General features: G+C 39.4%; 12 protein-coding genes across 12 annotated transcripts; 5 read left to right on the top strand and 7 right to left on the bottom strand.

Moving 5' to 3' along the window:
- Window positions 1–41: 41 nt before the first annotated feature.
- On the bottom strand, window positions 42–2,657 carry KLLA0_D16236g (uncharacterized protein; the record flags this gene model as incomplete). The annotated part of the gene is made up of 1 exon (XM_453776.1): window positions 42–2,657. The coding sequence occupies one exon, from the start codon at window positions 2,655–2,657 to the stop codon at window positions 42–44; it is 2,616 nt and encodes an 871-aa protein (XP_453776.1).
- A 1,458-nt stretch (window positions 2,658–4,115) lies between these two features.
- On the top strand, window positions 4,116–4,625 carry KLLA0_D16280g (MARVEL domain-containing protein; the record flags this gene model as incomplete). The annotated part of the gene is made up of 1 exon (XM_453778.1): window positions 4,116–4,625. The coding sequence occupies one exon, from the start codon at window positions 4,116–4,118 to the stop codon at window positions 4,623–4,625; it is 510 nt and encodes a 169-aa protein (XP_453778.1).
- Window positions 4,626–5,770: 1,145 nt separating this feature from the next.
- PHB1 (prohibitin subunit PHB1) lies at window positions 5,771–6,451 on the bottom strand (the record flags this gene model as incomplete). Its single annotated transcript, XM_453779.1, has 1 exon — window positions 5,771–6,451. One exon carries the CDS (start codon window positions 6,449–6,451, stop codon window positions 5,771–5,773), a length of 681 nt encoding a protein of 226 aa, XP_453779.1.
- Window positions 6,452–6,768: 317 nt separating this feature from the next.
- Window positions 6,769–8,862, bottom strand: APC2 (anaphase promoting complex subunit 2; the record flags this gene model as incomplete). Its single annotated transcript, XM_453780.1, has 1 exon — window positions 6,769–8,862. One exon carries the CDS (start codon window positions 8,860–8,862, stop codon window positions 6,769–6,771), a length of 2,094 nt encoding a protein of 697 aa, XP_453780.1.
- A 114-nt stretch (window positions 8,863–8,976) lies between these two features.
- Window positions 8,977–9,971, top strand: DCN1 (NEDD8 ligase DCN1; the record flags this gene model as incomplete). Its single annotated transcript, XM_453781.1, has 2 exons — window positions 8,977–9,114; window positions 9,204–9,971. The coding sequence occupies 2 exons, from the start codon at window positions 8,977–8,979 to the stop codon at window positions 9,969–9,971; spliced, it is 906 nt and encodes a 301-aa protein (XP_453781.1).
- A 281-nt stretch (window positions 9,972–10,252) lies between these two features.
- On the top strand, window positions 10,253–11,788 carry TAF12 (Taf12p; the record flags this gene model as incomplete). Its single annotated transcript, XM_453782.1, has 1 exon — window positions 10,253–11,788. The coding sequence occupies one exon, from the start codon at window positions 10,253–10,255 to the stop codon at window positions 11,786–11,788; it is 1,536 nt and encodes a 511-aa protein (XP_453782.1).
- Window positions 11,789–12,207: 419 nt separating this feature from the next.
- Window positions 12,208–15,018, top strand: DIP2 (snoRNA-binding rRNA-processing protein DIP2; the record flags this gene model as incomplete). The annotated part of the gene is made up of 1 exon (XM_453783.1): window positions 12,208–15,018. The coding sequence occupies one exon, from the start codon at window positions 12,208–12,210 to the stop codon at window positions 15,016–15,018; it is 2,811 nt and encodes a 936-aa protein (XP_453783.1).
- Window positions 15,019–15,386: 368 nt separating this feature from the next.
- INO1 (inositol-3-phosphate synthase INO1) lies at window positions 15,387–16,976 on the bottom strand (the record flags this gene model as incomplete). Its single annotated transcript, XM_453784.1, has 1 exon — window positions 15,387–16,976. The coding sequence occupies one exon, from the start codon at window positions 16,974–16,976 to the stop codon at window positions 15,387–15,389; it is 1,590 nt and encodes a 529-aa protein (XP_453784.1).
- A 1,173-nt stretch (window positions 16,977–18,149) lies between these two features.
- ZRT2 (low-affinity Zn(2+) transporter ZRT2) lies at window positions 18,150–19,394 on the bottom strand (the record flags this gene model as incomplete). The annotated part of the gene is made up of 1 exon (XM_453785.1): window positions 18,150–19,394. One exon carries the CDS (start codon window positions 19,392–19,394, stop codon window positions 18,150–18,152), a length of 1,245 nt encoding a protein of 414 aa, XP_453785.1.
- A 1,775-nt stretch (window positions 19,395–21,169) lies between these two features.
- On the bottom strand, window positions 21,170–23,734 carry KLLA0_D16456g (uncharacterized protein; the record flags this gene model as incomplete). Its single annotated transcript, XM_453786.1, has 1 exon — window positions 21,170–23,734. The coding sequence occupies one exon, from the start codon at window positions 23,732–23,734 to the stop codon at window positions 21,170–21,172; it is 2,565 nt and encodes an 854-aa protein (XP_453786.1).
- A 762-nt stretch (window positions 23,735–24,496) lies between these two features.
- USB1 (phosphoric diester hydrolase) lies at window positions 24,497–25,351 on the bottom strand (the record flags this gene model as incomplete). The annotated part of the gene is made up of 1 exon (XM_453787.1): window positions 24,497–25,351. One exon carries the CDS (start codon window positions 25,349–25,351, stop codon window positions 24,497–24,499), a length of 855 nt encoding a protein of 284 aa, XP_453787.1.
- A 652-nt stretch (window positions 25,352–26,003) lies between these two features.
- Window positions 26,004–27,617, top strand: KLLA0_D16500g (choline/ethanolamine kinase; the record flags this gene model as incomplete). Its single annotated transcript, XM_453788.1, has 1 exon — window positions 26,004–27,617. The coding sequence occupies one exon, from the start codon at window positions 26,004–26,006 to the stop codon at window positions 27,615–27,617; it is 1,614 nt and encodes a 537-aa protein (XP_453788.1).
- Window positions 27,618–27,822: the final 205 nt, after the last annotated feature.

Raw genomic sequence — 27,822 nt, forward strand, 5'->3', positions numbered from 1 at the left:
CAATGTTTAATGTTATTTCGTTTTAAGATCTCTTTTGTTATTCAATCAACAGTTATGACTTCTTCAACGGTTTCGTAGTCATATAGAGAAGAATTTGTGGTGTTTGCAGGTGGAACAGCTGCTTTCGTTTTTTTGTTGCTACTCTTCAGGGCATTTTCGACTGCACTGGCAGCTTCTGCTTGCCTTCTCAACTTTTCTTCGTGTTCAGCTTCCAGTCTCTTGTCTTCGGGATTACCTCGTTGTTGTGCTTCAATAGCCTTTTCACCTTGTAGACGAGTTCTTTCACGTTCTACTTGTTCACGTCTCTGTTGTTCTTCTTCAAGTTGTTTGGCCGCAGCTTCACGTTGCAACTGTGCCTCCTTCAGCGCCTCGTCGTGAGTTTGCTTCAGGTTAGCCAGCTCTTCTTCGTGCTTCAAACGAGCTTCTTCAGCTTGCTTTTCGTACTCGGTACGTTGCTTTTCTAAACGCTCCTTTTCTAAACGCTCACGTTCCTCTTTTTCTTTTAGCAATTGTTCTTCATGTTGTTTACGCTCTTCCTCCAATCTCCTAGTAACACTAGAAAACTCGACCTTTTGGTTGGCAATTTCTTGTTGAATTAAACCTAACGAAGCAAGTAGTGAAGAAATTTCGGTATTAATTTCATTGACCTTAGGTAAGTACTCCTTGTTGTCGATACTTTCGATCTTGGAGACGTTTTGTTGGTGAAGTTCTTGAGCTTCTTTAATTTCTTGTTCCAATCTGGCCTTCTCTTCTTCCAAAGCTTGAATTTCAGCATTAGTTTCATCCTTCTTAGCCAAGGATTCATTCAATGCAGATGTCTTATTATCCAATTCTGCTGTCAACTCTTCGACCTTCGATTCGTGTTCCTGGTTTTCCTTGGCAACTTCATCTTTCAACAACAACAATTCATCAATTTCAGATTGGACAGTTTGGTGAGCAACTTCTTTGTCCTCTTTATCTGAGATGGTTTGGTTCTTGATTTCTTCAGTTTGCTTGTACAGATCACCCTTGGCGTTAATGTGCTTGACGTTAGTTTCTAGTAATGCTTGAGATTTCTCAACTTGCTTCAACTTCAACTTTTCCTCATGTTCCAATCTAACCTGTTCCATTTGCGCGTCCAATTCAGCAATTTCAGCTTGAATTGATTGGATCTTTTCCTCGTACTCTTGGGCTTTAGTTTCATACCTTTCATCTTGTTCCTTGGAGTACAGGGCCAACTTGGCTTGGTGCTGGTCCTCGTCGTATTGCAACTTATCGTAAACAGACTTCGAGACGTAGCCTTCTTGTGTTCTGACAATTAACTCTGGATCTTCAGGGGTGGCCACTGGCGCATCATCGCCTGGAACAACGGTGCCAGCAGCGGCATTTGCAGCAACTTTGGTCGAGGACTCTGGTTTCTTCGAACGTTTGAAAAGGGCAAATAAGCCTGAAGCTGCAATTCCAGAAGTAGCTGCAGCAGTACCGGCCTTATTGGCGCCACTGGGTGTGAATGGAACACGAGGGGCAGAATTGATATCTGGTGGAGGAGAAATAGCTTCTGGGTTCTCAGTTGCGATAGCTTCGGCCTCTTGGAATGCCTCAACAGCTTCTTCCGGGGAAGGTTCGGCTTCAGGATCCACTGGAGGCTCCTCATTGTCCTGGACAATCGCCTCGGCTTCTTCGAACGCTCTCACAGCGGCCTCAGGTTTTGGTTCGCGTTTAGGATCGACCGGTTCCTCCTCGTCATCCTGGACAATAGCCTCGGCTTCTTCGAAGGCTCTTACAGCCGATTCTGGTCTAGCCTCACGAGATGGATCGACGTATTCATTAGCATCATCTTCCGGGGCCTTGTAAACACCGGTTGGATTTTCTTGTTCTTCTTCTTCAGCCAACGGGACTCTTGGAGGAACTTGGCCCTGCGCAATGGCTTCTGCTTCTTCAAGAGCTTCAACAGCAACTGCTGCTGATGGCTCGGCTTCAGGATCCACTGGAGGCTCCTCGTCGTCCTGAACAATTGCCTCAGCTTCTTCAAAAGCCCTCAGCGCGGCCTCAGGCTTTGGCTCGCGTTTCGGATCAACTGGTTCCTCTTCATCGTCTTCAGCCATAGCCTCGGCTTCTTCTAGAGCTTCAGCTACATCTTCAATGGGAGGTTCCTTACTAGGGTCCACCTCATCCAGTTCGTCCAAGTTATCCGACGCTTCAATTGCTTCCTGTGGCTTGGTTAAATCCACAATCTTTTGAGACTTTCTCCAATAACGTAACTGTTTCTCCTTCTTTTCCAACGCAGTCAATCTAACCTTCTGCTCAGCCTCGGTATCCTTCAACCCAGAAGGAATAATAATATCCTTGGCCTTCTTCACTGACTTGTCGGTAACAACGCTGTACCCCATCTGTTCCGGGTCAAGTTGTACCGCACCTTGGCTCAGAGTAGGGAACTTCTCCTGTCTCACTTGACGCGCACGTTGAGTTTCTTCCGCCGTACGGAAGGGAGAATGGTACTCATTATCATCTAGTTCTTCCTGGTGCTGCTGTTGTTTCGTGGTAACTCGCTTCAAAATACTGTTACTGTTGGTAAGATCATGCTGTTGTTGCTGTTCGGCGGCATGGTCCGCGTCATCGAGCAACCCTGCAAAGGGGTCAATTTCGTTCCGTTTCCTAAACAAGTTCAAACCGACCATTATTAACTGGAGTTCTATGGGATAGGATGCTGCTGTGTGCGTTCCAAACTAAATCAGGATCAGCGTCTAATCGCTGTCGTTGTTTATATGCAAAGAAACTTCCTTCCTTTATTTATATAAAGGAGGTATAATAAATGAAAAGGGAGGAAAAAAAGGGAGATCCGACAGGGTAACACGCGGCTAACTAAAGAAAGCCGGGTAACACCGATATCACATTGGAAATTTTGAAGGGACCTCATATTCTCGCATGTAAATCGCCAAGGTCATCCCATTTTGCTCTTAGAGCAAACAGCAATAGCAAGCGCAAAAAACGCACGGAGAACCACTCATTTTTTGTATGGCCTCGGCCCCCCCACACTGGACAACGGAAATAAGCAAACTAACAAAAAAAAAAGAAACAAAAAGAGGGACCCAGGGGACGGTTTTGTTTACATTACCCTGCCTCCCCTAAAACAAAAGACGTATGCTTTTCTCATCTTCGGCAGGAAACCTGAATGGTTCTGCCGTAGCGATGTCTAATACCGGGTAATGCATGTTCCCCTATTTCTTACTCGTCGCTGCACCGGCATCTGAGCGAATTCAAGGTTTTCCCTCTTTTTTTTTTCCATGTCATCACAGAAAGTTTTTTTTTTTTTTATTTGTTTTGCTGTTTTCAAGCCGAGAAGACATTGAGATACTGCGCCCGGGTCTGAGATTGCTGTCAATTGTTCGTTTGTTTTGGTTTGTTATGAAACTGGAAAACGCTGGAACAAACAAAAACCTTACCGCTAGAATTGCAGGTACTACGGAAGAGCAGAGACTGAAACTAAAAGCTATGAATGAGGCACTTCTTTATTTCTATTCGATACAGAGGGATATCCAGAGAGATATCCAGAGGTTCCAGTTTCAATTCTAGGTCTCTCTGGTTGCTTTCGGCAGAACAATTGGGTCTAGTAGAGACAGATGCAATTACGTTTTATTCTGAAAGAACTGAATGAAGAAGTATAAGCACGGAAAAAAAACAAAAAAAAAAACCATTTCTTGGTAATGAGAAGAGAAGAAACTGTTGTCTTTTGCATTTGTTATTGTTTTTGCCTCTTTCTGTTAAATGGTATTAGTTATACAGAGTTTTTTGAGTGCAGGTATATAAAGGGTAAAAGTTTAAGGAAGAAATATTTCAATCCGGAAATGATTACATATATTGTATGGTTCTATCCTTTAATAAATAAGGGAAACAAATTATAAATTTTTTCTGGTTCTTACTTTACTTCTTTCCTTCACTCTTTTACTTAATATATAAAATAATACTATTATTGTTTAATTAATAATACTTCTGTTATCAATTAAGGTTTAAGTCTTTACATCAATAAAAGATAAATTAAGTTCGAATTTGATTGCTTGCTTGATAAAAAGTTGGTAAAAGAAATCTCTCAAGCTGAAATTAAACCAAAACTCTAATATAAGAAAAAAAAATAGAAAATGCTTTCAATCTTAGACAATTCGCTTCGTGGTGTTAACTTTGTGTTTTTAATCATTGTTCTCGGTCTAGTCGGTAATTTGATTGCTACTCAGGACCATTCTAGTTCCAGAGTTAACTTTGCTATCTTTGCTGCTGTTTTCGGTATCGTTTTCGACTCGTTGTATGCTTTGATAGCTAACTTCATCTCAGCTTTGGCTTGGCCTATCATATTAGTCTCTTTGGACTTCTTGAACTGGGTTTTCACCTTCTCTGCAGCCACTGCTTTGGCCGTTGGTATCCGTGGTGGTTCTTGTACTAACGACAGTTTCACTTCCGGAAACAAGATTGCTGAAGGTTCTAAGGACAGATGTCGTAAGGCACAAGCTTCTACTGTGTTCTTGTACTTCTCCTTTGCCATTTTCTTGGTCAAGTTCATCTTGAGCATTGTTAATGCTATCACTTCCGGTGCTTTCGGGACCAGTTCCAACAGAAAGACTCAAGTCGGTGTCCCAACCATCTCCCAAGTTTAAAGAGTTTATGATACAAAAGAGAGGGAGGGAGAGGGAGATGCGTAATCTTCTGCTCCCGCTCTCGCTCCCGCTTCCACTATTCCTTCTTTGAACAATAGAGAGAGACAGAGAGAGAGGACACGATCAACACTTTGAAAGAAAGAGAAAAACTTCTTATACCCCCCCCCTATTTTTTTTTCGTTCTTCCTTTATTGTATACATATACCATACCCTGCTACTTCATCTATTATTTCCTCTTTCTACTAATACTGCTGCTGCTACTTTACCGCTGCTACTTACTATTATTACAACAACAAAGCCGTTAAATTATAATTGGCCATTGTCTCTCCCTCTTTCTCTCGCCCTTCCTTTTTTTTTTTTCAAATTCCACAACACAAACTATATTCTATTCTACTTCACTGGTACAGTTTCCCTTCCTTTCTTCCAAGAGTTGAGTGTCTTCATTTAGTTGACAGTTTCTTAAAATTAAAATTTAAATCTTACCTTTAATCGAACTTTAAACGTAAAAAAGCCTTTAAAAACTGGAACTTTAAGCAATGCTGACTTCGATACAAACCTTTTGTCAAAGAAAAAGTCGAAATAAAAATGAAAAAAGTACTAAAAACGACATGTTATCCGATGATTAATGAGAGAGAGAAAGAGAGTATTCAATGACCACCTAATACCTGCCGAATAATCGGTTCTTCTCACCTTTATTTTCCCTACCTTCCTTTTTTTTTTTTTTGTCCCGAGACCCTTTTTTCCTTTATTAAAATACCGTTTAATTAATATCTTCATACATTCATCACATCATGTCATGTGTATGTGCTTGTGTATGTGTATGTACATATAATAATAATTATAATTAATATATGCTTTGTTAAATATAACTTTGGCAGTTTTATGTTGCTTTGCTTAAATTGTATATATTTACATGAATTCTGCCACTAAACATAGGAGAAGGAGGGGAAAAAACATCTTTTTTGGCTGGGTGTTGGCGGTTTAACGGCCAATGTTTAGTAGAAGAGAGTTTGATGTACCGTCTTGGCCACCTTGGCTGCTTTTGGATGGTAAGTAGGTGATGTTTGGAGAGTTTGCTAATGTTTCGGCAATTTCTTTGGAAGCTTCCAATCTTCTGATAAGCAATAACCCGTCACCGGCCTTGCTCAATGCCTTGGAAATGTAGTCTGCAGATTCAGCTTCACTTCGGCACGAATAACCGCAGCCTTTCTCTCTTGTTCCGCCTTTTCAACAAGGAATCTGGCTCTTTCAGCATCTTGTTGTGCGATTTGCTTTTGTTCAACGGCCTTGGTGAACTCTTGACCAAATGTCATATGTGTAATACTGACATCTTCAAGTTTGATATGGAACTCATCAGCACGCTTGGAAAGTTCGGCTCTGATTCTTTGAGACACAATTTCTCTCTGTGTAATCAATTCGGCTGCGTCGAATTGGGCAACAATGGCCTTCAAAACTTCATTACCAATACTTGGTAAAACTCTTTCATCGTAGTCAATACCCAAGTTTTGATAAATCTTGGGTAGTTGCATCACATCTGGTCTGTGCAAAACTCTCAATGTTAGTGATACCATTTGCAAATCCTTCGTGCCGGTGTTCGTAGCAATGTTCTTTGGCTTTGTTCTAACATCGAAAAGTATACTTTTTTGTAACCATGGAACTAGGAAATGAGTACCTTCACCAATGACAGCTTGCTGAACACCCTGCAATCTATCAAAAATGACTGCTCTGTGACCACCTCTGACATCATACATCGAGTATTGAATGGCACTTACAGTTAAACCAACTGGGATGGCGATACGAGCCATAACATCAGCTACACGAGACATTTTCAGCTTCTAGTAATCACTTATTTCGCTATCTCCAGTACAAATAATAATGACTAAGTATCAATCAATTAGTTCGCTAATGGAATGATACGATTTCACAGGTAGTTCAACGGTTGTTGTTCTTCCTTTTCTTCTGACCTGTTTCTCTCCCCCTTGAGTTCAGAAGTGGCGAATCCCTGCTTGCCATTTTATAATTTGTTCTCCATTCAGCATTTTTCGGTTTTCAAAGGGTGCAGTCACGTGATACGAACTGCAGATATATCTGAATATATAGTAAAACATATACACTAGCACAACACAGACATACAGTATGGGGTTTATATTCCTTCTTGTACACTATAAGAATCATCTGAATGTTTAGTAACAATTTCCTTTTGTTGCCAGAACGAAAGGATGTCAAGAATTTTCTGTCTGGGCATTGATGTCATTTTATGGAGATCTTTCAATGTATACCTTCTCTCAGGTATAACGTAATTACAGTCAGCCATCATACCAGGAGCATTTCTGCCGTTTGTCTCGTTTTGAAAATGTGATATCACCAAATATTGTTCCATTGTCACTTTGAAGAATCGTCTTTCGCCTGATTTCGTAACTATATTGATTGAAACTCGGCTACTAGATCCAGTATCAAATTTTAGCGTCCTTCCAGTATTCAATCTTTCGTACACTTTCGTTAATTTTTGAATCAAAGGTTCCATTTCGCTGTCCCATTTGTATTTCGTAGTAACGAGTCTTCCATTCAGGTTCTGATAATGTCTCCAATAAAGTTTGGAAAGGATCTTAATATGGGGGAAATTCTCAAAATGAGAGTTATTTTTATGGGCTACTTGATTTCTGAATTGGCTGCTTAATCTTAGGTCTTCGAGCATGATATCTACATCATTGAGGTGGGTTAAATCGGCTTCCTCTGATGTAACAGTACCTTTTCTTGTCCCTTCCAAGTGATTCAATATAATATCCATTATTCTCTGCCATTCTGGATCTAAGGAATATTCCTCAGATTCAATAAATTTACCACTTACAACACCTAAGAGATCGTCCACTAATGTTCTCTTTGACTCTAGTACGTCTAATAGCACATGGATCAAATCAACCGGTGGGACATATTTGCCATCATTGTCAGCAAAATCTTCCACATCAAGTTTGATTCTTGGGGGTTCCGGTACCCAGTTCAAATACTGTTTCAAAAGTTGATCGTCTCCATCGTAAGTACACCGAGGTAGATGGGGCTGGTTGAACCAAGGCAACGCGGTGGGTAATTCGGGACCCATTGAGAAATCACCGACCTCTCTCGAAAATTGCTCTAACTTTTCAAGATGTACGGAACTACCATCAGTTGATGATGCAATTTTGAACCGTTCATTATTTTGGAATGGAAATATCCCGAGTAGTAGCGTTTTTATAATATCCGGTCTTGGATTCAAATATACTCTTACCGCCTTTGATAGCGATCGGAGACAAATGCCCATCGGATCAATTATCTTTAAACATTTCACCGTCTTAATGTAATAATACAGTATTTCGCAAGTTAAAAGACTTGAGGTGAGAAACCTTGATACAAATCCGTGATATAAGGTCTCAAGCACTTTTGTGCCGACAGTTTTTATGTCTTTATTCAGGATGCTCCTCAATTCAAGCAAGCATTTCCTCGAAGCAGGAAATTTCGGTACAATATCCGTATAAAACTCGTCGCATTTATATTTGATATAGTTTTTCTCGAAAGATTGATATATTATGGCTGTCAATTCATGATCATCTTCTATAATCAACAACTTGGAGAACTTGGACCAAAAATCTTTGATGAAATGGTTATAAGTGTTCATTACTAAGTATCGATCGTCAATCTTATTTTTCATTAGTTTCTGTGACATCTGATCTACTTTTAGGTTTATTATCCTAACATTGAACTCAATCTCTTGTCCATCAAATGCCGGTGCCAACCATTGATACATTTGATCAAACCTAACTAGATCATTATCGAGAATATGTGACTCTAATTTCGCATGCAATTGTTTCCTGAATTCATTATTCTTTTTCATCAACAACCGTTTGAATGAAATCATCTCCTCCTTTATCCAGTATACTGACGTTCCAAACATGAATTCGACCTTAGATATGTATAGTTTCTCTAGCTTGATCATATCCTTCCAGTTGACTATATCATCAAATTGTAAGAAGAAATGCGTTCGTATAAGCGTGAGGTAGTACTGCTCGATGAGAAACCGCGTTCTTTCATCGCTCTGCTCTAACACAACTTTCAAACATTGTTTAATTCGTAATGTCGGTATTTGTGGTTGGAATGTGGGATTGAGCCACGCAAGAACCATATCTACCTCTTCTTCTAAATTCGAAGCTAGGTTAAGTAGAATTTTCTCATGAAGTAATTTAAGTTCGTCATCAGTCTTAGTCATTCGGTCAACGGTGCTGGGTCCCTTTAGTCCTGCTTCTCATCACTTTTCACTATGACCATTACGTTTGTTGACATATTTTAAATATACAGACAAGTTCATTTTAAGTGAAATTACATGTTTTACTTCATATTCGTTTCGAGTTTTAGGGTAAAGAAGAAAGCAATCTACTCGCGACAAAACGCCAGAGCAAGCGATCATTTACTCGTGGATAACAACCCTTCAGAAATTTCATCGTATTGTGTTTTTATAATGGTATGTTTTTTACTATGCCTCTACCCTCTGGTCAGGTGAATGACACCTTTACTAACAAATGCTAATCAAATAATCATTTGGAAAAATAGGAGAAAGAGTTCATGAACCTCACAGGATGCACGTACTCTGTTGCACAGGAATACCTTCGAAAGAATGGAGGGCGTGTCGAGTACGCTTTGAACGATTATTATGATAATGTGGATACCATTGGAGGTATGCGTCAATCTTACAATCCCAGTTTAGTGGCTATCTTTGAGAAGTACTCGAATGGCGTTTCGGCAACAGAATGGGACTCTTCTGGGCTAATACGGTTTATTGAAGACCTCGGTATATCGATAGAGGACCCAATCACGCTATGTCTTTCTCAAATGCTATGCATCGACGATTTAACAAAACCAGTATCTCGAGAACAATTCCTAAATGCCTGGTCAGATTTATGTTGCGACACTTTAAGAAAGATGAAAGCCTATTTACATACGCTAGAAGAGAGACTGGAGACGGACAAAGATTATTTCAAATCAATCTATTCCTACACTTTCCCATTGAATACAGACGAGGGATCTCGTCATTTACCTAAAGATGTCGCAATAGAATACTGGAATATTTTCTTTAAAGACAATAAATATGCGTTGAAAATCTCCAAGGAGAGACTTAATTCATGGCTTGAATTCATCAATTCTGACGACTCGGATCCAAGGAAACAGAACATCTCAAACGATATATGGTTGATGTTCTATAAGTTCATTGAACAATACCCCAATGACGAAAGTTTAAAACAAAACTATGATGAAATGGCTGCTTGGCCGCTACTTATAGACGAATATTACGAATTCTTGGAAGAAAATGACAAGCTGTGATGCAGCGCAAACACCTATATCGCTTATGAACATATTCATAGATACATATATTCATATATACGCATTGTGTATGTTGTCAGGGTAACACTTGTCTTCCTATTCCTTTCAGCATCAAAATTCAAAAATATTTCAAAGATCAACAAGTGAATAACAATCGAAAGTAGTTGCCGCGAGGTTAAAGCAAGGGCAAAACGGGGGCAAAGAAGGCCAGCACGAGGGTATTTCGACACTTAAAGTGGGCTTGCGGTGTGCATTTCGGATTACGAACCAAGATACGGACAATGTCAGGCCAAGCAGGTAATGTACAGCTGCAGAACCTCACGCCAGCTTCTATGCAGCAATTGGCGGATAGACTAAAATCGTTAGTTAACGAAGCTAAGCGAATTGGTGTAGATACCAAGGAAGGGAAAGAGCTATTGAGACAAGCGGCCCGTATTAAGGCTTTGTACGAGGCTTACAGTAAACAGAGGCAGCAGCAGGCCCAAGCGCAGGCTGGAGCACAGGGAGCTGTAAATAATAATGCCACGAATGTTAAATCCATGGATCAGCAGCAACAGCAGCAGCAACAGCAGCAGCAACAACAAGCTACCGCCAGTTCCAATAATGTGACGAATAACATAAAGGTCTTATTAACTCCTCAACAGCGTGAAGCTTACAATAGATTGGTTCAAAAGTATGAGGATGACGGTCAGAATATCAAGGGAGAATTCAACTTTTTGAAGAGAAATATTAGTGTTTTGGACCAAGAGATCAGGAATAGACGAGGTAACAGTCTATCGGTGCAGCAATTAGAGGTTAACAGGAATGAATTATTAATGAAAATCAGGGCATTGAGTGCCCAGTATTCGACATTACAACAGAAATATCAAGAGGACAGAAGAAAGTTTTACATTGAGTGTTCTCAAACTAATGCTGACTTAAGAAGATATCTACAAGCACAGCAACAAAAAGCTAATGCTGCTAAGTCACAGGGTACAGTAGCTGCAAATGCAGGTACACCGGGACCTCAGGCTGGTGTTTCTACTCCAGGAACCAACACCGGTACACCAATTCCAACAAGTTTGAATAAAGCTTCGAGTGGTAGTCCTCCAAATGCTATGGCGCAAAGACAAAATATACCAATTCAAAAGACCGCTGCAACTACTGCAACTGCAACAAACGCAAACCCGAGCTCAGCAGCTGCCGCACCAAATAACACAGCTTCTGACAAATCGTCCCCAATGCAGGTGACAACGGTGAATGCAGCTGCAAATCAAACAGCACAAAGCAATACAAGACCACCAATCTTCAAGCAACCAAACCCATCGATACCAATAAGTGAAAATGTCACCGCATCCCCAACAGTTTCAGTGTCATACAGAAGCAACAGACCTACGATAACAGGCGGTAGTGGTATGAACGCGCCAGCGCTAACTACACCTGTTATGACCAAACTACCGCCATATGAGGTCGATACTGAGCGTGTGATGTCTAAAAGAAAGCTCCGTGAACTCGTCAAAACGGTGGGTATAGACGAAGGTGATGGTGAAACCACCATTGATGGTGATGTGGAAGAGCTATTACTCGATCTAGCAGACGATTTCATTACTAATGTTACGAATTTCGCCTGTAAATTGGCAAAACATAGAAAATCCGATTCACTCGACGTAAGAGACATCCAAATGCATCTGGAACGTAATTGGAATATCAGAATCCCAGGGTTTGCCAACGATGAAATCCGTAGCACCAAGAAATGGAATCCAACCCCTTCGTACAATCAAATGGTAAATGCAATCAATAACAATAAAACTGCACGTACACATCCCGAAAAGAAGTGAAATGGATAAATTACCACTGTTTAAACAAGTTCATTCATTCAAACAGACTTAATTTGATGCATATATTATACATCATATATCATATATCTATTAATGTAACAATTCCTCAAAATATTGAAAATGGAGAAGTGGATGAGTACCTACAACAATGCATAATCAAGTCCAGGGAAACTGATTCTTAATACTCTTTGTCCTATTCTGCCTGTCTCATATATGTATAAACCACCCTTTTCTTTTTCATGGCTTCAAGTTGTATTTTTCAAAATTTTCCAAAACGTTAAAAACTATGGAAGGTCATCTCATCTCATCGCATAATGCTGTTCAAGAACAAGTATAACAAAACTTATATACTATAACCCTGTGTAAGATATCAGTTATTGCTACTATTATCCGCAGTGTGGAGTTTAAATTGATACACAATGGTTAAATCGTATCAACGTTTTGAACAAAGTGGTCTTTTTGGGTTAATTTCTACTTCAAATCAGTCGATCTATCTTCCAGCTACGAACTCAACGTCTGGCAAGCTAATTACAGGTGCTCTGGAGAATATTCAAATATGGACATTGAAAACTAATGAGGTGGAAGTACTTACTGATGGGCTACCTATCGGTGCAGTAGAGACTAATATTTCTAAACCTTCAGTAGTAACTGCGATGTGTTTCCACAAGGAAACAGAGTTGTTATGTGTTGGTTACGAAGATGGTGTGATTAAAGTGTGGGATCTGCTTTCTAAAAGTGTATTGATGCAGTTTAACGGACACAAGAGTGGTGTTACCGTGTTGAGATTGGATTCCGAGGGTACTAGATTAGTTTCTGGTAGTAAAGACAGTGATTTGATCATTTGGGATTTAGTCGGTGAAGTTGGTTTGATGAAACTCAGATCACATAAAGATGCCATTACTGGTATCTGGATAGACCATAATATGGACTGGCTTATTAGTGTGGCCAAGGATGGTCTTATCAAGGTATGGGATCTTAAGGCTGGTGGTCAGTGTGTTGAGACGCATATGGCGCATACTGGTCAATGTTGGTCGATGGCAATCGATGAGGAAGTCATAATAACCACCTCGATGGATTCACAGGCCAAGATATGGGAATTAGATTTAGAGAAGAGTAATGGAGAAAAAATTTCAGAACGTGGTACTTTCGAGACCGAAAGTAAGCAAAGAGGTGTTTCCACTGAATTTATCACAGCACCAAACGGTACCAGGTTTTTCTATATCCAGAATAACGACAAGACAATAGAAATCTTCCGTATCAGACCGGAAGAAGAGATCAGGAAAGCTCTTAATAGACGTGAAAAGAGGCTAAGGGATAAGGGGGCCTCTGAAGAGGAAATTCAGGAGGCGGTTAACCCAAATGATATCAGCGTTTTATTCCATTCGTTCTCCACGGTACGCTCAAGTTACAAAATTAAATCCTCCAACTGGATTCAAGCAAGTAATAGCAAGTTGGAAGTGGTTCTCACAACTTCTAACAATACCATTGAAAGTTATCAAATTCCATACAGTAAAAGAGATGCAGAACCACCAGTGAGAAGGTATAACGTCGAATTACAAGGTCATAGAACTGATATCAGATCTATGGACATCAGTGATGATGGGAAACTATTGAGTACAGCATCTAACGGAGAATTGAAAGTATGGAATCTAACTACAAAGAAATGTATCCGTACCTTTTCCTGTGGTTATGCGTTGTGTTCCCAGATGCTACCTGGTGGATTATTGGTGGTTGTGGGTACAAGACAAGGTGAACTTCAGCTATTTGATTTGGCTAGTTCTACATTACTATCTACTACAGAAGCACATACGGCAGCAATCTGGTCATTAGATTTGACTAGCAATGGTAAAAGACTGGTCACTGGTTCAGCGGACAAAAGTTGTAAATTTTGGGATTTCGAGGTTGTTGAACAATTGGTCCCAGGCACAAAGGATAAATACATTCCTCAACTTAAATTAGTCCACGATACGACTTTGGAACTAACTGATGATATTTTGGCTGTTAAGATATCATCAGAAGATAGATACTTAGCCGTTTCATTACTAGACAATACTGTGAAAGTATTCTTTTTCGATTCTTTGAAGTTCTACTTAAGTCTTTATGGTCACAAACTACCTGTACTTTCTATTGATTTTTCTGTAGATTCCAAGATGTTAATTACTTCATCAGCAGATAAGAACATCAAGATCTGGGGTGTTGACTTTGGTGACTGTCACAAGTCCATATTTGCTCATCAAGATTCTATCATGTCAGTAAGATTCGAAGCCGACACTCATAATTTCTTCAGTTGTGGTAAGGATGGTGCTGTCAAGAGATGGGATGGTGACAAATTTGACTGTATTCAAAAGCTCAATGGTCACCAAAGTGAAGTGTGGTGTATTGCAGTGTCACCAGATGGAAGAACCGTTGTGTCTACTTCTCATGATCATAGTATTAGAGTATGGCAAGAAACTGACGATCAGGTATTCTTAGAAGAAGAGAAAGAAAGAGAGATGGAAGAAGAGTATGAAGAAACACTATTGAAATCATTAGAAGGTGGATCAGGAGACGATCAGTTCCTTAGGGACAAAAACAGTGGAGATGACGGAGTGATTGATGAGGTTAGTGGTGTTAATAAGCAAACTCTTGAGTCTTTAAAAGCAGGTGAAAAGTTAATGGAAGCTCTAGACTTAGGTGTAGCCGAGATCGAATCCTGGGAAAATTACGAAAAATCTCTTAAGTCATGGAAAAAGAAGAAAAGTGGTGAACCACCAATGAAACCTCAAAGTAACGCCATCTTAATTGCCATGAAAATAAAACCGGAAAAATACATCATGGACACACTAGGGAAAATTAAACCATCACAACTCGAAGATTCTTTACTTGTGCTCCCATTCTCATATGTTATCAAATTCTTCAAATTCTTTGATGTGATAATGAAGCAAAAAGATTTAGTGTTGTTACATCTAAGTCTCATTTGTAAAATCCTATTCTTTATAGTTCGCACGAACAATAAGGAATTAGTCGCTCAAAAGAATGAAGAATTGAAACAGAGAATTGAAAGAGTGAAGACCAACATCAGAACAATGTTGCAAAAAAATGCAGACGATCTTGGGTTTAACATCGCCGGTCTTAACTTCATCAAACAGCAATGGAACTTAAGACATAACTTGGAGTTCACTGATGACTATTCGCAGTTAGAGCATGAGAAAAAGGTTGCAAAGAAGAGAGTTTTCGAAACTGTTCGCTAGATTTACGTCCATAAATTAAAACCGTATGCATCTTATTAAATATATAACCTGTCTCAAGGTATGTAAATATCAAGTTATAGATAATTCATCGACATCGATTTTCATCTACAGTTTTTGGTCTTTTGTTATTGTTTTTCATTTGAGCACAGATGTTAACATTTAGTTTGTGAAGTTAAAAAAAACTGACACTTTAAGGAATGACTAGCATGTAATCCAGAATAGGGTTATAAGAAATATCATGGAAATATCGTGGAAAGGAATATATTTATTCGTTGACTAGATACGTATCTGGTTGGGGTTCATATATGTAAAAACTACTTCTTTTCTTTCTATTCTATCTTTAAATAGCATGCAGCATTAGCATTCTTTTAAACCAATCTTTCTTCGAATCTCAACTCGTCCAATGCTGGCAAACCGATTAACAATCTCAAGAAGTTTTCCAAAGCAGCACGTTGTTTATTCAAGCCATTAATAGCCTTGAAACCTGGTCTAGTCAATGGTGCCTTCAACCAGTAACTCAACATAGTCAAGACAGGGTAGAAACTGTGGTAACCTCCTGAAAGGTCATTAATCTTCTTGTACTTGATTCTGGAACAGAATTCAGCCATGACTAACAAGTCAATGATCAATGGAGTAGCCAACAAAGAATCCTCACAGACGTTGTGGATGGAGATTCTGTTATGACCACCAAGCATCAATTCACTGTAATATTCATCCATGGCAACCTTAGAGTCACCGACCGCTGGCATATATTTGATAACGATACAGTGGTCGATCTTGTTACCCAGTTTGTCATTGTAGAGAATTTGGTTGGATTCAATGATATCATCGACCACACTCGCCTTGGAGATTTCTTTAGATTTGAATTGTTGTGGAGAACTCAAATTGTAACCATCGTTGTTACCCAAATGGTTGTAGGAAGCGATAGAAACTGGTCTGATACCAGCATCAACCAAGAATTGGGCCAAGACAGACTTCATCTTGGTTTGACCACTCTTGAAATCATCACCAGCGATGAAAGCGCCTTCCTTTTCAGCTAAATCAATGACACCTGGGACGAAAGTGTTCTGTGGGGAACCATTGATGTATGGAACGTTTTCCAAGATAGATGCGACAGCAAAGACAGTGGATGGAGCAATTTCTGCATGATCACTCCTGATAGCATTGATCAAGTTTTCAGCAGTATCGTTAACACCAGTCACGATGTCAGCATAACGTTCAGTGTTAGCTGTCCATAACACCAAGACTTTGTCCAAACCATTATTTTCCTTGAATTGACGAATGTCGTTACGGATGTGTTCAACGTGACTCCATTTGTCCTTTACAGACACAGGTCCAGCCTTACCATCCCTATTGAAACAGTTGTCTGCACGTTCATCTTGGTTAGCAGCGATAAAATCTGGATAGTAGATAGAAGGTAAAGGTTTGTGAGCGGACATTTCTTGACGCAATTTATTTTGCAAATCGACACCAAGAACTTCAGCTCTTGCCATTGCTGTTCCAAGGTCAGCACCATTAATATCCCAACCAGAAACATAGAAGTCATTTGGAGATACCATTGGAACTAAACTATTGAACGGAGCATAAACGTCATTTCCCTCAGCGTCAACACCAAGTTTCAAAGTAGAAGATTGTGTCACAGAACCATAGTAATTAGCTTCCTTCAAACCTTCCTTGGTTTGGAACTTAACCTTGTGCTTATTAGCCAAGATTGAAGCCAAGAATGTGGTACCGTTGTTACCACCAAGACCAACTAACATGACACCAACTTTTGGCAACTTTAAATCAACCTTGAATTCATAATCTTGAGTCACCGGTTCAACGTTGAAAACACCATCTGCACTTTTTTCAACAATAGCATTACGATAAGTATACTTAGTTGTCAATTCAGTTTCACTAAACTCAGCAACATCAGTAGCAACCTTGACGGTTGGTTTGAAAACGGTTGGTGCAGTCATGTTCAATTGTTTTTAATGATTAGTTAATTAATTGCGGGGTCTAGGGGAGAAGATCCTTTGCAATTGCTTGATGAGATAGGCTATGAAAGAATAAAAAAAAGGACAAATATGAGAGAAGATAGCAGAACCGAGTTGAGATTCAGCAAAGTGGTAACTGGAGAAGGAAGACAAGATATAAGTTCAAATAGCCCCTTTATATACCCGTCTTGCAGGTTCGCCGAAATTTTCGCCGAAATTTTCGTCCTATCTAGCTGACACTACGTATATTTCTAAAGAAACCCATACTAAAAAACAAAAACCTGTTTCACTATGTCATTGGTCGGCAAGTTCGCCGAAATTAGCGAAGCCTAGAAAAACAGCCACAAACCACAAAATTTCATATTTTGATACGCATTTCCGCTGAACTGCCACGAGTTATGTGGGGTTTCTGCCACGAAATAATGGCATGAAACGATCCTATTCTCTATAACTTGCTGGGCCAGGGCTTTCATTTCCCATGTGAAAAGGTAAAAGAGACCCAATTGACCGGGTTTAAGAAGTCAAAAGAGGGATAAACGATTACCTATTCACTTCTATGACATTCGATATTGATATCGGGTATGGAATAAGAATAATAAAAACTGTTTCATCAGTTACTCTCCATACTAAACCAGTGACGCAAAAAAATATAACGATTCTGCGGAAGCAAACACGGCCAGATCGCTTGTGAAACAGGTAGGTTTTCGAGTCACGTGAATGGAAAGTAAACATTCACGTGACCCCAAATAGTCGTCTATCTTAATTTGGTTCATTCTATGTCTTAGAGATCAATGGACCTCAGAACCCTGACATAATGTACTTTCAGATACCTGTATATGTGATATTGACATCTCCCCAGAGACCTCATCCTTCCTAATTGAGGTAAGACCCCCATCTGCTAAGAGTATGGGTTGAAGGAAAGATATGAGAAGTAAAATAAGACTAGAAAATATTAGAGATTAAAAACACCTTCTAAACAAGTTTATAATGATAGTAGTAGTAGTAGTGTGGTAAGAAACGATAAAAGGGGGTTTGAGTATCATGATACTATACATGATAATAAATTAATACAATATATTTGTTGATTTTTGACTAGTTTGATTGTTCCTATCCTTGATGGATACATATTATGACAGATGCTGCGATTAAGTTAGTTTAAGCCCATTTACCTAGCAAGGCCATCAAACCAGCACCCCAACACATAGTGAAGAAGGCCCACAACATCTTCTTCAAGCCGTTCTCACCCTTGAAGTTGTCAGAATATAAAAATTCATGGGCCATTAGTTCAACCAAACCAGTGTAGATCAAGATACCAGCAGAGATAGCATCGAAACAACCGTTAGCAATCAAAGCAGTTCTGGAACCTGGAGCGTAAGAGTGTCTCACACCAATACCAATAGCAATAGCGATAGGAGTGGTCAAAGTGAAACCGGCGGCCAATAGCCATGGTGTGAATCTATGTTTTTTAGCCCAACTAACTTCAGCAATTCTAGCACCCAAACCCATACCTTCGAACATTTGATGGAAAACCAAGACAATGAACAAAGTATTGAATTCATCGTTACCAGTCACAGCAAGGGCCAAACCGATAAAGACAGAGTGGAAGATGATACCAAATTCCAAGATGAAAACAGATAGCAATTGGTTTTGGTATTTTTCCTTTGAAGTCATTTGAGCAGGGGTACCGATGGTAGCCAAATCCTGGTGGGATTTATCATGAGAGAAGTGGTTAGAACCTGGCATGGATGGATGAGGGTTGGTGGCAGTAATTTCAGCACCGTTGTTGTTGTTAGCAACAGTTAATGATACATTTTCTTCATCGACGACTTGGTTGTATTTATCACTGTCTTCATCATCTTCGTCTTCCAAGGATTTTTGGTCCTTAGAAGATGGGAAGTGAGAGTGAACGTGGTCGTTTTGGAAACCATAACTCTTGTTTGTGTAGTATCTAGCAACACATTCACTCAAGAACAAAGCGAACAAAGACATCAAACAGATACCGAAAGCCCATGGGTAATCAGCAAAAGTACCACCTAAACATTCCTCACCAAGCGCATCGGCAGCTGGTTCCAACAAATGAATGAAACCGGTTGCAACGATGACACCAGAACCAAAGAACTTGGCAATGAAGAAACACCAATCTGGAAGTCTAATGAAAGAGTACCTAGATGACAAGATTGGGAAGTAAGAACCAAGACCACCTGAAATCAAAATGATAAATAGAGCGCAGACACGCATGTTATCTTTACCATCATAATCGTTATCACTTTCACATTCCACATGATCTTCGTCTTCTTCGTCGTGGTCATGAGTGTCAACTTCGGTAGTGTCACCGTCTGTAACAACATCTTGTCTCTTGAACAGCAATTCAGCTGCAGCGTAGGCAATAGCTTCCAACATTATCCTGAACTTTTTTTGCTTACTGTGTTAGAAGCCAAAAAAAAAAAAACACTACAATAGTAATTTAAAATGATCTACGATATATGTCAAAGGGGGATCATATCATCTTGCAAGACAATGCATTTCTTATATATAAAAGGCGAAAGAAGAGTGTTACAACTGTTAACGTAGGAAGCTGCTAAAAGTCATCGGATGAATTTCTCTTTGAAAAAAAGCTACATGTCACTGCAGTGCATAACTAGCGAAACTGAAGAAGAAGGAAAAAAAATTAATATTTTACTTAGTGTCTGGTACCTCTATTGTGAATTTGGGCGGTGCAAGATAGAGAGCTGCTACTGCTCGTACTATATCACCAGCTCATGCACCGTAAAGTCGTACTTTCTCAGTTGCTTGTGATGTTGTAGTTTTCTTTTTCTTCAAAATTTTTTTTTTTTTGGAGAATTAGGAAAACCTAGAAAATGCCGTGGTGGGCGAACTTACAGAGGCAATTTCGAGAATCAACTTAAAGGGTTACGGATTATCTTTTGATGTTTTGTACGTCACACAGTTGCACATCACCAAATAAGCAGATGAATAGGAAGAGAAAGAAAGATATACACCTGAGAAAATACCCACCAGGATGATGATCGTAGGAACTATGATCAACAAGGAAGAATGAGAGTGTTATTCAAGTCATTAATATGTTGTCTTTGGGAGATGAGTGGCCTTGCAATAGAGGTCATATGACCATCGGACCTTTTCTCGTGCAAATGATGGACGGAAGGTGGGACGAAAACACGTGAAGGAGTTCTTCCTTCTCTTTTACTTGGTCGTAAGTTCCCGTTGCTAGCCGTGCAACGTTTCGCAAAGGCCCAGTCCTAAAGTACGAACAAGCTGTATATAGTGAAAAAATTGGAGATTGGCACTCTACACCCATACATCACACTTCACGTATGGGCATTCGTGTGAGATCAATTTGACACAAAGGGGAAAGGGTTTTGCTACTTGCGACAGGAGGTATGGAGAAGTGTGTAACTGATTCATCATGGACCAAGATGAGGAGCCGGAATTCACACGCATTCTATGGTGTCTTCTATGTCAGGGTCCAGTAGATCTTACTCCTTTCGTAATGTGGCTAGCTATTACGTTTGCTCATGACAGGAAAACGACAGAAAGCTTTCGTTTTTCTTTTCTTTCGTTACTAAGTGCGCTTTTAGTTGCACTTAGTAAAGAATTTAAAATTGTCTATAGAGCTAGAGAGGTTACCTGCAAAATGGTGGATTCAATTTCTCTGGTTATGCCACTGTATTTGATTCCTTCGGAAATAACTTATCTTTTAGTAACCAGCGACAGATGAGCAGCGGCATACATTTCGTGCGAAACGAAAAAGAAAATTGTTTCCTCTCGAGTGATGCGGATTTGTGTAGGGAAGAAAAAGATGTAGCCAGAAAACACTGCAATGCACGAGGTGGCCTATATTTTTTTTCACTTAAATGGTTACAGGCCTGAAAAAAGTTTCAACTGCAAAGGTTACAGATCTGAGGGTGGGGGAGAAATCGGACCTGAGATGTCAGATCGGAACTTCTTCTTCTTCCCTCTGTTTCTCAGTGAGAGCGGGGTAGATAGTTGATAAATCACTAACGGTTTTTCTGTTTCCATTGAATAAAATAGTATTAAAAACGTTATAAAAGAACATATTTCAAGAGTACTTAGTGATTTTGAAAGTGTGCAATGTTGGATAAAATTAAGACAAGCCAGTTAGTATCTGCTAAAGATAAAATTCATTCTGACGAATTTTACACACCAGTTGTAGTTTGATTGTACGTCAATTGTTCTTGTACGCGAAGCGCAGCAGTAGTGTGTCCCCTTTGGATGTTTTCTCTTATGACATTCGGCACTTTCTTCGGGGAAACTGGTTTCCTGATCTGATTGCCGCCATTAAGTCTTATAGGCGAAGAATCCAAGTGATCGTAGTAGTCTAGGTCATGATTTTGTTCTTGGTTGCACAAATCTTCTTCATCCAGTCTGCCCTCATGACTTTTACGTTCTTGATGTTTCACAAGAGAATCTTCTGAATGGAACTTCTTACCACAACCTGCACACGAGTAACCTTTCTCTAAATGCGATTTCTTGTGTCGTAGCAAATCATGGTTTCTGACAAAAGCCTTTTGACATCCTGGGAAATCACACTTGTACGGCCTATCGCAAAGATGGGTTTGGATATGAGTTCTCGCGTTGTACCGTCTGTTAAACCTCTTTTGACAATCTTTAAACTTGCATTGGAACTGTTTAGGTCCAATTTCGAGAATGTACTTGTCAATCTGTTCTCTAGGCAGCATGCCATACCGTTTACCGTTCCTTCCCCCACTTACCATGGGGCTGGTGTTCAAATTGGTGTTTAGGCCAATTCCGTTATGATTGGGCCCTAGTCCCAAATCGACATGGTTATGTTGATTGTAAGGGAAATGCACCGGTGATTCAGCAATACAATCGAATCGCTCTTGAGATCGCAGAATTGGAGATGGGGTTTGAGCTTGTACGAACTCGCACTCCGGTTCGTCGTTGTTTCCGTTATTCATGTTCGTTAGACGGCCAGATTTCATATCCTCTTCGCCATCACGTGATGCAAGAATAATGTTTCTAGCATTTTGACCTTTCCTATCGTCAGGCCGTAGAGAAGTCGTGACAGTTTTGTCAAATATTAGTTTCTTTGTTGGAGTATGTTGGAAAGAGTGTTTTACTGGCATGTTCTCGCTGTTCAGCTTATTTGAAAATTGCCTATCAGGTGATTGCTTCTGTTTCAACGGAGTCGTTTCGCTAGATCCAGGAATCATTGGCATTATCTGCAATTGCGGTGGTTTCTTCAATTGGACCCTGCTGTTCAGCGTTATTCCAAGTCCCAGACTGGGTTGCTGTTGGGTTTGTTCTGATTCATGGTCATCCTCACTTTGCATTGGGATCGTAGATGCCGTCGATATCGTACTATCTCTTGCGAAATGCTTGTTCTGATGGCTGTTTTTGTTGTTAATGTTACTGTCAATACTACTTGCTGTTTCTAATCCATCATCACTTCGGGTAGTATGTTTATAATTACAATTCATTGATGGGGTCTTTGGATTATCATATATTTGATCTTGTGGCGTGATTGGTGGACGATTTGAACTTTTCTTGTTATACACCGCACAATTGGATGGACCACGACTTTGATTGTCCGTCAACTCTTGAAAATACTTGGACATCTTCAATAATTGTTCCGTGTTGTTTCCGACAGTACTCGTGCTTGATATAGAAAAGTTCATAGGAGGAGCAAGACGGTTATTACCGTTCTCAACCCCATCATAATTATGTTGACGACGTCTATGTGGAGATCCGTTGACCGATGCCCTTGAAAAGGGCGATAACAGTCCATTCCCCGCTCCCACTGCATACACTTTATTGACATCTTTATTAGGCGATTCGTCCAATTTTGTCCTTTCTCCCATTTGTCTTTGTTGGGATGAATCGTCGGAAGATGGTGGTGGAAATTGATACTTACCGTTCTTACCGTTAGAAGTAATAATTATACTTGTCTCCGGCCTTACCGGTGTGGTAGTAGGGATAGAAGAAACTTGATTTAAAGTCATTTGTTGAGCCTCCAGGGCTCTCTGTAGTTGTTCTTGTTGTAGCTTATTCATTCTTAGTTGATCTTCAAGCTTTTCATTCATCTCCTTTTGTCTTTGTAGAGCCAACTGTAACTCTTTTTGCTGTTGCATAATCGTCTCGCTCATCTTTATTTCTGCAGGCTGGGAAGCCTGCTGTGCTTGCAGTAGTTTTTGCTGTTCCTGTTGCAGGAAGGCCTGCTTCTTCTCATCTAGATTGATTGTCATGGACCCTATGCTTAATGATTTATTATGCTGGGCAAATCCAAAGATGGCAGTACCACTTGGCTTTTTCTTGTGATTTCCTGCGGCCCCACCACCTGGCATAAGTTTTCTTGGAGTGATTGATGGTATTTCTGTATTTACATTTCCAACACCGACAGAAGCATCATTATCGTTTACTACATTCCAATCTAATCCGTTTCCCGGGAACATCTCTAGATCAAGTTTTGAAAGTTCATCCTTAGGAAGTACTGGTATGTCAAGATCTCTTAATTCTTTTGTGAGAAATTCTTCAATATTTATATCCATAACAGGGTTGAAGTTCTCAAAAGCCTCATCTGGAAGAGGATAATCCTGTCCCCCATAGACAGAACCCAGATTATTGGAATTGTTTCTTGAATTCAGCAAATCCATCATGTTTTCTGATATTTCACCATTGTTTCCATCTACGACATCGTATGGATTCTTAATCAAGTTGGACCATTGCTCTGTGCTACTCATTGGTCCAGATTGAATAAACACGGTTCGAATGTATTTTTGTTGGTACTATCAAAAACTTCTTATTTTAATCCCGCTCTTTTAACTTCAAGTCAACTTGGTGTTTGCGCTCTTACCTATGTATCTTAGTATTGAATTATCTTTTCGGTTCCTTGTTGCTTCCAGTCTTTCTTACTTCTAGAGGCTCACTTCAAAAATCGATTGCACCTAACCTAAAGTTGTTCTCCTTGTTAAGTTGTAATATATCTTATGCAAATGATTAAACTGCTAATATCAACGGAGTGTTTCCAATACCTGATGCAACCAATAACAATCGATGTTACAGATGTATGGGGAAGATGGGGAAAACGTAATGAAAGCTTCAACTGGAAGAGTTTCTTGTTATATGAACCAAACAACAGTTGCTGCAAAGTTTATAAAAGAGGTACATAGTTAAAGAAAACACAATTATATGTTTAGATGTAGAAATAGACAATGCAAACATAGCTTCAAGGGCATTATGCTTTGTTCGAACGAGGTTTTTGAAGCGCTATTACCCGATTGGGTTCAAATATCAACATAGCTGTTCATATCAAAACAAAGAAAAAAAAAGGTTGATGCGATTTTTAACATGGCTTAACTAATCGTACTAATTAGGAAAATTCGCATATCTAATCAAGTCATGTGACTGATAGTGACAAGCAAGTTTACCAATTCTGAATGATTTTCTAAGTCAGGCATGTGCCTGATACAAGACTACCGCTTGAAAGTAGTATAAATTGATATTTACAACCTATCAGCGGATTTCGAGAAGGGCATCGAAATCACGTCTACTCCAATCTCCGCCTTGATTTCCTGACATCTAAATTGCAAGTCTGCTCTCAATAGAGGTAACTGTGCCAACGCTTCCGTAGCTAAAATATGTCGTAGATATTTGCTCGACTTTTCAAATTCTTCCGCATTTTTAAATTGTTTATTGTTTGGAATAACTCCGAACGAAATGTGTGCTGTCTCAGGGTCTATCACCTTTGAATGATAAGTTGGCGGGACGTTTCTTTTTATCGCATCAAGAATAGGTTGTAACTGTCGCACTGATGATTTGGATAAATTCAACGTCAAGAACGTGAGACTTGAGTCAAAATTATCGTAGAGACGCCAGTTACCTGCCAGAGAAATTGGAATCGATTTATATTTCAAAGTGGTGATTTCTTTCTTGATTTGAGCAACACTCGTTGCTGTCTCCGCTCCATCGGTGAAATACAACGAAGACGTCAAAGACACATGTAAGGGCTTAATGGTACCTAGCTTTCCACGATGTAAGGGTTCAAAGTTAGTCATATGATGCATGTTCATTACTGAGTTTACGTCGTTCAAAATCATATCAAGCACCCGGTTCTGTTTGGAATCAAGCCGCAGCTGAAGAAACATATAGCAAGTATTTCTACCCATCGGAGCTTTGTACATTCTATCGTTCAATGGGTTCAGAACTGGTGGTTTATTAAACTTGTGAATGATTTGGTCTGGTAAGTTTGGTAGCAATGAGCTTCTGTCCTCTTCTTCCTTATTCTGGATAGGTTCCCCGTCAATTTCAATATCACTGCCTTCACTATCACTCAAGTATACAGACGATACTAGGCTCATACCTACAAAGCTTGTAATTTCAAAGACGGGGCCTCTTATCTTCTAAGTAGTTACTATAATTTCACTGTGAATCACCATTGATGATGATCTCTTTTCAGTTTTTCAGGTTAATAATAAGAGTCCCATTTTCTGCAGATATATGTCTAAAATGACAAAGAATAATAACAAGTAACATGGTATTGACCGAAGGTACCCTCCACCTTCACGAACTGAGTAAGTTGCTCTCGCAAATTGTGCCAACTGGATGTTTCACACTAACAAAAATTGAAATCACGTGATATTATAAACAACTCACCTTTAAGTAAATTTTCACATGTCATTTTTCATGTGACTTAAAACCCTTCGTTCCATGAAATTCTGATTTGCAGAAACATCTAGCGCAGGACACAAATCGAATCTTCCTAACATATCCAGGAATAAACAGAATATAAATATAATAGGTTTCCAACTACCAACTTTTCATTATTCTGTTCTCAGAACATCGAACTTTTATTGTCCTTTCAAACTTATAAGATATACTTTGACTTATACGGTAATCTAATAGGGTTTGTCGTAATTGTAGTTCTAAGTTGTTCTAAAAACAGCTAACATAATAAAGGTTGGCATTTGGCACATAGGTGTTTTTCACTGCTAAGAGCTACCACATTGTACTATGATTGACTTACGTCCTACTCGTTCTATTGAAAAAGGGGATGCTACCTATATTCGCTCGAGATCTCATAGTAAAACTAGAAAACCTTCACTGCCACGGAGGAATTCTTCCTCCAGATCTATCAAGACCATTCCAATTGAATTAGAGAAAGAAGGGCCAGCTACGCCACAATCTCTTGTTTTAGGCGAAAGTATCTCAGTACCATATGTTAAAAGTACCTTGGACATATCACTTCCACATGATCTATTGCAAGAAGATTTTAAAAACTTGATCATAGCTCTCCGTGTCAAACATTGGTATAAACATGATCTTGATGCCAGCATGTTAAGATTTACAAGAATAAGTGGTGCGATGACCAACGCTATATTCAAAGTAGAGTACGATAATCTGCCATCTTTGCTTGTCCGAGTGTACGGTCCTAATGTTGAATCTGTCATTGACAGGGAATACGAGTTACAAGTGTTGGCAAGATTGTCAATTCAGCATATCGGACCTTCGTTGTATGGCTGTTTCGAAAATGGTAGAATTGAGCAGTTCTTGGAGAACTCGCATACGTTGACCAAATCAGACATTAGAGATTGGAAAACTTCGCAGCGTATTGCTAGAAGAATGAAAGAGTTACATTCGGGTGTACCGTTGCTCTCGAAAGAATTGAAGGATGAGCCTGCTACATGGAAACGCATAGAAAAATGGACGAATACTTTAGCTAAGAGTTCTTGGATCCAAGACAACGATAACATCAATAAATACCTTATGGTATCAAGTTGGGACCAGTTTTTATCAATTGTAGCGAAGTACAAGAAATGGTTACAACAAAAGCCTTCGTATAGGAAACTAGTCTTTTGTCATAATGATGCACAATACGGTAATCTTCTTTTTGCTGCCCCAGTTATACCCGTTACAGCAGACTCGGAAATTTCACAATCAGTCTCAAACTTATCAATATCTGAGTCGAACTCATCTTTATTCCCATCATCTAGTCATGTCTCTTTGGAAGAAATCATAAATCCATCAATTCAAGAACAGGCGCAAGACGCCAAATTGGTGGTTATTGACTTTGAATACGGTGGACCTAACCCACCTGCTTTTGACTTGGCCAATCACCTATCCGAGTGGATGCATGATTATAACTGTTCTACCCCATATGTTGTTTTCCATGACCGGTTCCCAACTCACGAAGAAATGCTAAATTTCATCTACTCTTATTTATCACATTTGAATCCTAAGAGGAAACATATGGAGGAAGAAGTATGTGAACTATATAACGACATTTTAGATTGGAGAGGGAGTGTTTCTTTACATTGGGCATTATGGGGGATTATCCAATCTGGTGAACTGACTACTGAAATAGACGAAAGTGAAAAGACAGAAGAAGGTCCTGGAGGTGAGAAATATATTATTACTGTTGACAAGTTATCCTCTCCTACCATCGATGGTGATGACTCAGGCGAAGAGGAAAATGCAGGTGTTGATATTGATACTTTTGAGTACCTATTATATTCTAAGAACAAGCTGGAGATCTTCTATTCAGATCTCATCCAACTCAATGTCATTGATAAAAGCGAAGTTTTGAATGCTGATGATCTCAAGGTGATAAAAATGAGACGCTTGTAAATAAATGCATACACATCATGTTGATATAAATAATATTTAGGTTTTTCCAGTACAAAAAAATGACTATATGAACAATACACTGGAGAATGTGGGGAAAATAGTTGGTGTTTTACATAATAAATCATGAATAAGTCGTCGTAATTCAGAATCGGCTTGAAATCAAAGTATGAGTATAATGTTTGTTTAGAATATCATGACTGGAATT

The sequence above is a fragment of the Kluyveromyces lactis genome (genome assembly GCF_000002515.2).
Source record: "Kluyveromyces lactis strain NRRL Y-1140 chromosome D complete sequence".
Lineage (NCBI taxonomy): Eukaryota > Fungi > Ascomycota > Saccharomycetes > Saccharomycetales > Saccharomycetaceae > Kluyveromyces > Kluyveromyces lactis.